This window comes from Crocodylus siamensis, chromosome 8 (genome assembly GCF_052110815.1).
Source record: "Crocodylus siamensis isolate JL-2025a chromosome 8, ASM5211081v1, whole genome shotgun sequence".
Classification (NCBI taxonomy): domain Eukaryota; kingdom Metazoa; phylum Chordata; order Crocodylia; family Crocodylidae; genus Crocodylus; species Crocodylus siamensis.
Window position 1 is genome coordinate 78,983,596 of NC_143402.1, and position 12,025 is coordinate 78,995,620.

The following is a 12,025-nucleotide window of genomic DNA, read 5'->3' on the forward strand; positions in this document are numbered from 1 at the left end:
CACATCGTCGACACGGAAGTGCAGCCAACCCGGAAGCGGACGCCGGCGGCAGACTCCGGTGCCGCGGCCCGCCGCCCCCTCCCCCCGTGCCTCCTCGGGAGGGGGCGGGGTCGACACACGCGCGGGGTGGGGCTTGTCGCGGCCCCGCTCCCCGGTCGGAGCTAGGCGGCGGCGGCGGCGGCTGCAGCGGGCAACGGCGGCGGGTCCTGGCCCGACCCCTGCGACCAGGGCCCGGGTGGGTACCTGCATGCTCGGGGCCGGGCCTCTGCATGCCCCCCCGGGGGGAGGAGGGGCAGATTTGCACCCCCCACCCCGGGATGAATGCAAGGTGCCCCCCTGCCTCCCTCTGCAGATGACAACTGCCCATTTGCAATCCACCCTAATGACGGGGGGCGGATATAATTGCCCCCGGGGGGGGAGGGGCGGATTTGCAACCCCCCCAGGACATGAATGCAAGAGTGCCCCTATTCCCCACCCCTGTGCATTTGCATGCCACCCTAATGACAGGGGCTCTAATTGCCGCCCTGGGAGGAGGGGTGGATTTGCACCCTTATGGGGGGGGGAGGGGCAGATTTGCACCCCCCAGGAGATGAATGCAAGGTTGCCCCTCTCCCCACTGTCTGTAGATTCCACCTGTCCATTTGCATGCAACCCTAGTGACAGGGCTCTAATTACACCCCTGGGGGGTGGATTCCCACCCCCCCTGGGCTGTATGCAAGGTTGCCCCCTCACAGGTGCCGTTTGTCTGCTCCTTTTCCCCCAGCCCCGCTCCCCTCACGTGTCCTCCCCCTGCCTTCTGCAGCCCATGCTGCCAGAGAGGCTCCCTGCTGGGGGGCACCTGGCCCCCATCCTGGCTCCCTCCTCCACCCCACTTGTCTTGCCCAGCGGGCGCTCCCATCCTCGCGGGGTGGCAGCAGAGCCCCAGCGCTGCTGGGTGTGCTGGCATGCAACAAGCTGCCTGCTGGGCTCTGCAGCCAGTCGGTCTGTCATGTGTGGAGTGAATGCATCTGCTTTTTTGTGATGGAGGCCAGTGATTCTTCCCCTCTCTTCAGCGCTGGGGAGGCCACATCTGGAGTCCTGTGTCCAGCTGCGGCCCGCCCACTAGAGAAAGGATGGGTACACATTGGGGAGAGGCCAGCGGAGGGCAGTGAAAATGGTTGGGAGGCTGGGGGACAGGACTGGTGAGGAGAGGCTGAGGGAAATGGGTTTATTGAGTCTGCAGAAGGGAAGACCGAGGGGGATTGAATAGCAGCCTTCAACTCCCTGCAGGGCGGTTGCAAAGAGGATGGAGCTGGACTGTTCTCAGTGGGGGCAGATAATGAACAGGGAGCAATGGCCTCAACTTGCAGCAAGGGAAGTTGAGGTTGGATATTAGGAAAAACTCTCTCATCAGGGTGAAGCACTGGAACAGGCTCCCCAGAGAGGTGGTGGAGTCTCCATCCTTGGAGGTTTTGAAGACCCAGGTAGACAAAGCCTTGCCTGGGATGATGTAGTTGGGGCTGGTCCTGCTTGGAGCAGGGGGTTGGACTAGATGTGACCTCCCGAGGTCCCTTCCAACTTGTTTTCTATGATTTTTTACTGAGCAGCAACCATCTCAATGGCACCTTAACTTTTATCCTGCTGTTTCTCCTCCTCCTCCCTTTGTCCTCTATGAGTCATGTTGGCTGGCCTTCCTTTGGCTAGCCGACTGGCTCTCTTGAGGACCATGCGGATGGTGCTCTTAAATGAGCTGCAGTTTCTCAAGGAAACTAAGCCATGATTTCTCCAGGTGAGGAAAGGCTACAGAGGCCTGCTTGGTTTGGAAGAGAGAGGCTTGAGAGGAGACACAAGAAGGGTTTACAACGTGTTAAATGCCGAAGAGAAAGTCCCTTGGGATTTATTATTGACTCTCTCTCACCAGACAAGAACGAGTGGTCACAGCGTGAAAGGAGCAGGCCATACATTTAAAACTAGCAAAGGAATGTTTTGTTTCATATCACATCATTAAAGTGTGGAAGTTATTGCCACCAAGATGCTGAGAGCGTAGCCAGATTCACAAAGGGATCAGACACGTTTTTGGAGGAAAGGGGCATCAGGAGCTATTGAGCGAGGGGCATGGCCTCTGAGTCAGAACTTCCTAGGCCTGAAATGCTGGAGGCTGCAAGTGGGAGAGGAACAGCGAGAAAAAACCACGGTTGAACCCAGGTCACTCTGCCTTTCAGCCTCCACCCTCTGCCGTGTGATGCAGGAGCCTGGGCAGGATGGGCCTCTTTCCCGGGCAGTAAATGGCAGTTCTTATGATCTTAAGGAAAAGAAGCCAGGTGCTTTCCTTGTCCTCTCCCTGCTCTCCAGGGGACATGCAACATATTGCCAAAGATGAAACTGGGAATAGCTTTCAGACTTTTCCCTCTGGCAGTTTGGAGCAGCCCCAACTGTCTCCTGGCCCAATTTGTTGCACCCCAAACATGAAACAAAGTTTGTTTGTCTTGTAACTGTCCTCTGGATTGTCACCATCCTTGGTACTTTGTTTGCTGTGGTTTTATCATCAGCTGAATCATAAAGAGTGGTGTTGGGCATCAACGCTAGAAATTTGACAGCTCGTCCAGCAGTTGGTCCAATAAAAGCTATCACAAAAATCTTGCCTCTTGTACAGATTAATGTAAGCGTTTTCACTCTGACTGCATGGCAGTTGTCTGATTTAGGACCTGCAAGCTCTTTGAAGCGAGGTCAGCGTGGTGATATATTACTTATCAGACGGTTGGAAGCTAACTCATCTTCCCCTGGCCCCATCTACCTATCCGCCTATCCTCAAACTATGAGCTCCTGAGAGGGGGGGGATCTGCCTTCTTGACGGCCTGGAAAGCACAGAATTGCTACCGTGAAACCAGTCAGGAATAACAATGAAAGTTATTGAGGGCAAGATAATGGATGTGTTGAACCCAGATGCTTTCAGTATTGTTCAGTGACAGGTTTCTGAGTTGTGGGCTTTTGATTAAGCCTTTATACTCTCCATGACAGAATTCCCTTGATGGGTTATAAAGAGCAAGTCTAGCTTATTCCTACAGTATAATGCTCTATAGTGTCTTCTATACAAACTGTATTCCCAAATGCTTTGTAGAACTATCTAAATAGGTATAAAGAGCTAAGAAACAGAAAGTAAGAGGCACAGAGACAATTAGGAAGAGTGAGAAAGAATAAAGAGATTTTCAAATGACAGACACAGAAAGAGGGCCCAGGTGGATAGACACAGCGAGGTGCTCCCAGGCTGGTGAAGCAGGAGAGAAGGCTTTTGCATAGACTGTGATGAGATTTGAAGAGGGGAGACTGGGACGAGTGGAAGGTTGGGCTGGATCAAGTCTGTGAAAGGCTTAGGGAAACAAAATGGGAACTTTAAGCTGTTCCCTGCAATGAATAGACATCTGTGGAGACATACGGAGAGGAGGTGATTTGGCCACACCTGTTTGAGAAAGCAGGGAGCGGTGCTCTCTGGAGCTGGGGAGACTAAGTTGAACTTTGGCAGCTTAGGCAAGGGGAGAAGAACCTCGCCCCCTGCTCCAGCAGCTTGGGTGGATCAGCATGTGAGATGTGCAGAAGCGCGACAGATGTGGAAGGAACCTGAAGAATCATTCAGAGGGAAGAGCTGCACCTGCCAGAGGGAAGTGCTCCTTCCTTTGAAATGTTTAGCAGTGGAAACCAGCCAGTTGAGTTGGTCAAGACAGACCGGGGTGGGCAGAGGGGTGGCAGCCAAGTGTGTCCCCACACCAGAAGAGAGTGGTTGCACTTCTGCCCCTCCTGTTACCATTCCCCAAGCCTCCCCACTGAAGGCACTTTGCTAGTCCACCTGGAGCATTTGGGCTGCCCAAGAGTCTGAATGCATCTTGCACTGGGCTCCTGGCATGCTTTATATACACGGTGATTAATATTGATGAGAATGAAGCCTCTGTCTGTGTGCAACTCCCCTGACCCAGAGTCATGTTTGAGTTTGTGAAGAATGAGCTGCCAGAGTGGTTTGCTCTGCTGGCAGTGAATTCCCCAGGCTGGGAGGCCAGTTCCTGTTCTGAGTCCTACACCGAGGTGCGGGTGAGATTTGATCCCAGTACTTAGATTTATGGTCATGTTCAGACCTAATGCAATTGGTGGTAACTCCATTGAAATCAAGAGGACCTAATTGAGGAGTGATTTTTGGCCCCTGGAGGGTTCGGTAAAGATCTTTGACTCCATTCTCAGCATCTTGCTGTGTAATCAGCATAAAGCCTGAGCTAAGCAGAGGGAGAAAGTTGCTTCTCGCTGACTGAATGAAGAATGCATCTTGTGCCTATGCTCTTGTCACATCTCAGCCTCTGGTGGGATGAGAGAGCTTTGAAACTGGCTCATGTTTAGCCAGCAATGCAGGCTGCTGGAAGTTCAGGAGACCAGCGCTGGAGCAGTATTAAGGCAGCGCCGGGCAGGTAGCTTAAAAATAATGCCCTCCGACATCAACTGCAGAGATTGTATAAGTACCAGGGTTAAATAATGCATGACATGGTGACTGGTCTGAGGGAGCAGAATAGACCCGCGTGGAGTGCAGTGTGCTTTACAAGCGGTGATTCAGTTGCAGCATTTCCAAGCGTCTTCTCATAGCTGCCGTGTGTAGTAAGTGGGCTCCTCGCGTGGCCAAAAAAGTGATGTTTTTACCATTTTGTCTTCGTGCCTAGTGGGGCAGGGAGTGATGGGCAGGCCCTGCTGGTAGCACCTCTCCCCCAGCTTTGGGATGCTGGGTCTCTCCAGTGGGATGCTGGCTCTGTTGCCCACTCTTTCCTGTGACCTGTGATGCTTTCCCAGGTAGGGTGAGTTTTGTCCTGGACTTCAGTGGGGCCAAGCGTCCTTCCCTATGCTAGTAGCATCTCTTGCTCTTTCCTTAGCTTGGCACTCTGTGCTTGACTGCTGCTGCCAGTAGATTAGAGATGAAAGACTTTTGATGTGGCCTACTTCATTCTCTCCGTGGTATGGGACAGCTTCAGAATTATTCCCTCGGGTGTACGCTTCATTGCTGCAGATAGTCTTGTGCCAGCATCATTGCAAGCAGGTTGCAAGTGGTGATAGCAGCCTTCTGAATATAGAGGAATGGAGCTTGACAGCAGCTTGCTGAAGGTCCCGTGGGATCTGTGGAAAACCTGTGGAGAGAGTGGGGGTGAGGACTCGTGGGTTCTTCCCTGCTATTACTACATTGCTGCTTCTCTCATAACAGACCACAAGCTAAGTGTCTCTTCCCTCCCCCTGGAGCGTGAGGACTAACCTCAGGGCTCTCCAGTGCAATGCAGTGTCAGGCTCACACAATATTAAAAATCAAGCCAAGTTTGTTGGCAGAAATTCCTCTCCTTGGAGAACTGCAAAGTAGAAAATGTTGCTCAATTCCAGCGTGAACCTGGCTCTTGTTTGACACCTCTGGAGCTCTTGTCTGTCCACAGGTTCCTGCTTCATTTCCAGAACCCTTTTATTTGGCTTTATTAGGGCCTGTATTAAAATTCAGCAGGATCCATTGCCAAATATGCAACTGCTCAGCCACTTAGCTCTTGGGTTACAGCCCGACCTCCCAGCTTAGGCTGCGGCTCAGTCTGGATGGACCAGACCTTCGGTGTTGGTCCGTGCGTAGCACTGCTCGGAGCCTGAAGAACAGGCAGGATCCTAGCCCAGGACTGCAGAAACCCTGTGCTCCTCTTTATCGGAGAACCGAGAGCTGTTTCAAATGGAGCCAGCAGCATTCGTCTCGGGAAGAGCTGCCAAGGTAGGGGTGTCCGTGTGCCAACCTGCAACAGGATCTTGTTGTTCAGCAGTTTGTGGAGCAGGGAGGGCCTTTGTAAACAGTGGCTGAGACACTGCTGGCAGAAGCTAGGCTTAGTGCACAGCGAAGGGGACAACTGAGGCAGCCCTGAGAGGAGGCAGCTAGCTGCTGGCTGCATGCTTTACCTCTGGGGTGCTGTGCTAGCTAAAGAGCACTGGCATCAGCTAAGACAGCGCTGCTCCTTCTCCCCACCTCTGCTTTCTTCCTTGCCTTTGTCTTTTATATTCCACTCTCTCTCTCCTTATACTCTGTTTTCTGCATGTCCTTTCACAGCATCTGATGAAGTGAGCTGCAGCTCATGAAAGCTTGTGCCATGTATAATTATCTCACACGCCTTCCCTGCTCCCCCCCCCTCCCCCCCCACCTTGGTTAGTTTATAAAGTGCAAATCTACCCTGCCTTCTGATTGACTAAGAAAGCATCTAGGGGGTGCGAGAACAACAAGAGCAGCTGCAGCCAAAGTATTTGGTGGCAGCAGTTGAGAGTGGGAGAGTGAAATCTTGTGTGTGCTTAACAAATATTGGCACCCAGGCAAGCTTATCAGCTAACCCCGTGCTCCAGCTTCCGGAAGGCAGGGGAGGTGTCAGCTGCTGCCATGTTGGAATGATCTTGATTAAGCCAAAATAAAAGGCTAATCTGAAATGCCCCTTTTCCTTGTATGGGTGTAGGAGCTCATGCTGACACAGCAGCCCTGGCAACTCTCCCTCTCTGCATCCCCAGGACAAATGACAGGCACAGTCCAAGCTTCTGCTCCTGGCCCTTGCATCGGGCCAGAAGCAGACTGACCCCTGCCGCTGCAGAAGGACGAGGGGCAAAGAGGTTGTTCTGTCCCGTTGGCTGGGGCTGCCAACATTTGTGCTGCTTTTTGGCTCGTGTGATCTGAACACCTGCAGGCTAGGAACAAGACCAACACACACTGACCTCGAGACGAACACGTGCTGACCTCGTCTCTGCAGCTGCCTCTCTCCTAACCAGGCCCCTGAACATCCACTCTTCCTGCCTGGACTGCAGCTTTTCTGCAGAGCCAGCTCAATGCACCTGCATGATTTCCTTACAGCACAGCTCCCTCCTTCTGAATCGCTCCCACCCCCTTTGCCCCGAAGAAACAGTCAAGGCAAGCCCTGAGGTCCTTCTCCGATCTCCCTTTCTGCAGATCTTCCACAGTTGCTTCAGTCTTTCTGAGCGCGGAGTAGGTAATGAACGGCCGCTGCTGCCGGTCATCAGCTGAGAAGGGCTCGGCCTCTTTCCCTGTCCCTGAAGGCCTCTGGAGGGCTGCCGTAGAGCTCTCGCCCCCTGGCACACTTTAGGTCTGTGCATCTCCTTGGGTTGCATTCCCTGAATCAGGATGCACGTGCCTTGATCTCCGGTGTTCCCTCCAACAGGTTCTGTGGGTCTAACGTGGGGGGCGGTGGCTAGCGTGGCAGGAAGCGTGGGTGCCCCTGCCCTATTCAGGGACACCCATGCTCCAAGCTGGCTGGTCAGTACCACAAGCTCAGGTCAGCTTTCCCAACTCCCGGCATGCCAGTGCTGATGATATGCAGGTCACCCAGTGTCACGGGCTAGAGTTTCTGGTAGATGCTGTGTTGAAACGTTGCCCGTAACTTCTTATGGTGCCTTGCAACAGTGCCCGCTGCACCCTGTTCGGAGCTGGAAGGGGCTCCATCTATTTTCTGCGATCGTTGTGGATGCCCAATCCCCCTACGTAGCCCAGACCCTACAGCAGAGCTCTGCTCTGTGTCGTGCAGAGAAGTTGGGACGGAGAGCCCCAGGCTGAGGAGCGTGGCTCTGCACTTGCATCTTTCGGATAGGGAGGGGTAGTGATCCTGCCTCGAGGGCCGGACGGGGTGAGCACTCAGGGTCCTCTTGCCCTGTTTCCTGTGACTGTCGGGTATGTGCTTTCAGAGCAGGGCTGAGATACTGCGAGGCAGGAGGGGAAAGGGCTTGCACAGCAACCTCTTCACCCTCGAACCCTTGGGCTCTGCGCAGAGCAGGGTCGATCCATCTTTGTCAGGTCCCACTGAGGCCTGACACTGTCAAACTGAGCCGAAGCAGTGATTCGAGCTGACACAAGCCAGGAGACGGGTGGTGAAGTCTCACACTTTGGTCTTTAACAAGCACTGTCAGCTGCTCCTCTGACTTACCCTCTCTTCACTGTAAACAGCCGGAAAGCAATTTCCTTTCTTGCCACCTTTATCTCTCGGGTTGAGAAATGCTGACTTCTGCTTTGCCTCTGTTTCTACGGAAGAGAAGAGAAAGCAGCTCCCTTTTGTTTCCTTCAGTTGGGAGCTCAGTCCTGTGTAACCCCTGGTACCCTGCTGCCCTGTCTGTCCAGGCTGGGAAGTGAGTGCGAGGGTGAAGTAGCCCCCAGGAAGCACTTGGCAGTGGTACCAGCCCCACCTGGTGTGGGTGAGTGTTGGCCTTGGCCGTGCACACTAGGTAGTTGCAGGCAGGCCAGCCTGTCTCCACTCTGCATCCTTCTGGTTTTCCTGAGAAGCGGCTGAATTTGCTGTCTGCAGAGGCAGGAGATATGTGGGGGCTGGGTTCTGGGTGACCAGGAGCCTTTACCGTTCTGTTTCTGGCCACACCTGTGGCTTGCTCTGCCGAGCCGGGTGCCTGGCTGCAAGCCTGTGGAAGGTGCTCACTGCTCATGCAGGGTGCTGCTCTTCCCTGGGGGCCCGTGGCAATCTGGTGCATGCCAGGTTAAGTTGGCCCTAGAGTACGCAGCCAGCACGGCTCTGGGAGAGGCTGCCTTCCCTTCCACCTGCATGTTGCGGGGGGAATGGAGACTGCCATCTCTCTGGTGCTTTGCCTGCTGGGCAGAGTGATTCCCGCCCTGCCTTTGCATTGTTCTGGGCTTGCAGGGGAGTGCTTTGTGCCTCCCTGTGTGCTGCCTCAGCAGGCCCTGCGCTCTCCCCAGTCTCCCTGCTGAATTATTGATGGCATGAGCATCCCATCTGGGCTCAGCCTGCAGCTCCTCGTTAGCAGCACGGCCTGTTTTCGGGTCACGGTACATTTGCTGGTTACCTGGGGATCATGTTCCATATTTCGCTCATGTTCCCTCTTGCAAGCTGAGACGCCTGCCCCGTGGCTCGGGGCTGGCGCGCTGTATTCTGTTACCTGCATCTTATTTGCCTGCTGTAGCTGGAATAGTTCCCTCCACCCCCAACCAACAAGAGCCGTGTCTAAATAACAGGGTTTTTTTCAAAACTCAGGGGATACAAGGTGAATGCCCTTTAGCCTGGACCAAGCGGCACCTGGTGCCAAGGGTGCAGCACCAGCCTTGACTTGCCCAGGTGTGGTGCCTGTCGCAGCTTTGATTGGGGTTGACCTTATGGGACTGCCCAAGCTGCCTCTGGGCCATCGCAACAAGGACACATGGGGCAGCTCTGAGTCCTCAGAGCCCCTCCTTTGTTCCTGGGCAATGAAGTGCTCTTTCTTTCCCTCTCTGATCTTTATTAATTCCTTTGCATTTTGTGGCGGGCAACAGAAGCCTGAGACCAAAGCTGAAACTTTGGTCTCTGCCATCCCCAGGGATGCTTCGAGCACCACCCGGCTCCAGCAACGCTGGCCAAGGGGAGCCGGCCGTGAGCTGTGGCCATCTCCCAGGCACCGCGTGGTTCCGGTGGGCTCACACTCCCCCCGGCCCTGCAGTGTTGCTGGCAGGCCTCTCTCCTGTTCTGTGCACGGTTTTGCTGCGTGTGCAGTGAGGCCTGTAACTGCTTGGGGTGCTTGGAGCTCCCTGTGTGAATGGCAGGGCTGGGGTAAGAGCTGACGGGAACCCTGCCGGCTGTGATGTTGCATAGCAGGAAGTCCTAACCACTCTGTTGGTGTCTCGTGCATCTCCTAACGCGGTTCCTTCCCCCTTCTCAGCAGATCTTTTGTCTGGACGTAGCTTCTGATTGAAGCGGACAGATAATGGAAACACTCCCCTGGCGATGTCTCTGGGGCGACTCCTCCGACGTGCCTCCTCGAAAGCCTCTGACCTCCTGACCCTAAACGCGAGCACCGGCAGCAGCGCGTCATCCGTGCTGGATGGGGAGATCATCTATTCCAAGAACAATGTCTGCGTCCACCCTCCCGAGGGGCTGCAAGGCCTTGGGGAGCATCATCCAGGTGATGGGGACTGCAGAGTCTGCTGGGGGGTGGGCTCCGGTGTGTACACATCTGCACAGCATGGGCCTGCATCTTGCAACTGGTTCGCAGGGGGCTGCCATGAAATGAGGAGCCGAGACCTTCTGCCTGTGCAAGACAGTGCTTAGGAGCGGCCAAGAAAAGTCCCTTGGCAATTTGGGGTGCGCTTGCACGCATCCAGGAGGCCAAGCACTGTCCCAGCCCTGATTGCATGAGTTGCCCCTAAAGCCATTTCAGAACAGGGACAAGTGAAACCACGGGGTGTCCTCATACGCTGGAGCCAGTGGAGAGCTGCATTGCTGCTCTCTCTCCCTGCCTGCTGCTGTGTCCCTCTGAATGGCAGTAGTTGTTACTGGCTTTATAATGAAAAATAATTAATTTGGCTTGCGTTTGCCTTTGGCTTTCACTAAGTATTTTAGCCTTTAGCTGTGCTAGGGCAAACGCCTCTGAGGAGTATGTTTTAGCTCACACTTGGAGCAAGATAACTGACACCCAGTGCAAATTTTACATGCAATTGTGTCATTCATAATGCACCCTTGATTCGTTGTCTAATGTGTCCAATCAGGGGCAGGAATAAATGCATGTGATTTCTGTAACCATCCAGGCCAGGAGGAATTTAAACTATTCATAAACCATCTGCAGACTCAGAATTATTTGCAAATAGCAAATAATTTTGAGAATTTCACCATCTGTTTGTGGACAGGGGAGAAATCTGCCAAACTGTTGGATTCCTTTTGCTTGGCTGTGTCGGCTTGCTGGGGTGGGGGGAGTCCGAGGTAGCCCCAGCATATGGCTTATCTTAAGTATAAAATGTATGTCCTAACGGGCTGGTTCTGTGGTCTCTTGAAGGCTACTTGTGCCTGTACATGGAGAAAGACGAGCTCCTCGGCACCACGCTTATCCTCGCCTGGGTCCCGAACTCTCGGATTCAGAGACAGGATGAAGAGGCGCTGCGCTACATCACTCCGGAGAGCTCCCCTGTGCGTAAGGCTCCCCGCAAGCGTGGCCGCCACACTCAGGGCTTTGGCGCCGTCCGGCAGACCTCTCCCACTGAGCAGAAAGGGGCAGTGATCCCGAAAGGTGAAGATGTCTTCGTCGTGTCACAGCTTATCAGAGATGTGGCTCACATCAGTGCCCCTTCTTCCGAAGGGGACAAGCTTTCCCAAGGCTGCCCAACAATAGACAGTAGCCACAATTCCCCACCGCCTGCCCACAGTGACTCAGGAATCTTATCGACAATCAGTTCTCAGGATGAGCAGAACAGGTTGGAGCTGTCGGCGGAGGGGACGGAGGAAGGGCTGGACTGCAGGCCAGAGCAGGGGGAAGATGAGGCCTCCTTGGAGCTGTCCGTGGATGACGTGAGCAGGGACAGTACGTTCGACTCTGATTCTGATGCCTTCTCTTCCCCGTTTTGCCTCTCTCCCATCAGCGAAGCCCTGGGGGAAAGCAGTAGCTCTTTGTTTCTCGATACCGAAAGCAGGTGAGTGCGTCAGGTTTTTCCAGCTTCCTGCGGGGAGGGGGCATGGAGGCGGATGCAGCTGCTGGCTCAATAACCCAGTGCCTAAAAATCCCTCTGAGTCCAGCAAGGTCATCCTTTCTTTGAGCTTTCCTTAACCCCTCTCCTTACGGCTCCATTTGCTTCCCTTACATCCAGTTAAAATCTCAAGAAATGCCCCATTTCTGTTCTGTGAAGAGTTTTGCACCCAGAGGTGTGTGCTTTATACTGGACCCTGAAACACAGGCTCACTTCACCAGGTGGTCTGGATTGGGTATTTTCACTATGCTCTTTAATAAAGTGCCTGTAGGTTTGTCTGTGTGGGAGCTACGTTGGCCTTGAGTTAATACACCATTGTTATTAACTGATTGGGCGTTAAACATGTACATGAATATGTGCATATGTAAATGAATTGCAGTGCATAGCATCCATGCCAAGCTGGTCCGGATTCGCTGATATCCCCCCAGTGCTGGGTTGGGGGGTGCATGTGCTGCTGATCCTGAGCACAAGTGGAGTAATCGCAAAGGTGCTGCTGAGGTTCAAGTCTGCCTGCACCTGGTGCAGGTTAACCTTTCTGCACCTCAGAAATACCCAGAACAC

General features: G+C 53.9%; 1 protein-coding gene across 3 annotated transcripts in view; it reads left to right on the plus strand.

The window, feature by feature from the left end:
• Nucleotides 1-34: 34 nt before the first annotated feature.
• The window catches only part of TBC1D16 (TBC1 domain family member 16), a 40,739-nt gene continuing 28,748 nt past the window's right edge, over nucleotides 35-12,025 (plus strand). The window contains exons 1-3 of one of the 3 annotated variants that reach the window (XM_090059602.1): nucleotides 35-235; nucleotides 9,670-9,912; nucleotides 10,780-11,410. In XM_090059602.1, coding sequence (XP_089915728.1) covers nucleotides 9,735-9,912; nucleotides 10,780-11,410 — 809 coding nt within the window. In that variant the 5' untranslated portion in view covers nucleotides 35-235; nucleotides 9,670-9,734. The remainder of the gene's footprint in view (nucleotides 236-9,669; nucleotides 9,913-10,779; nucleotides 11,411-12,025) is intronic. The other 2 variants (XM_090059600.1, XM_090059601.1) reach the window with 2 other exon arrangements.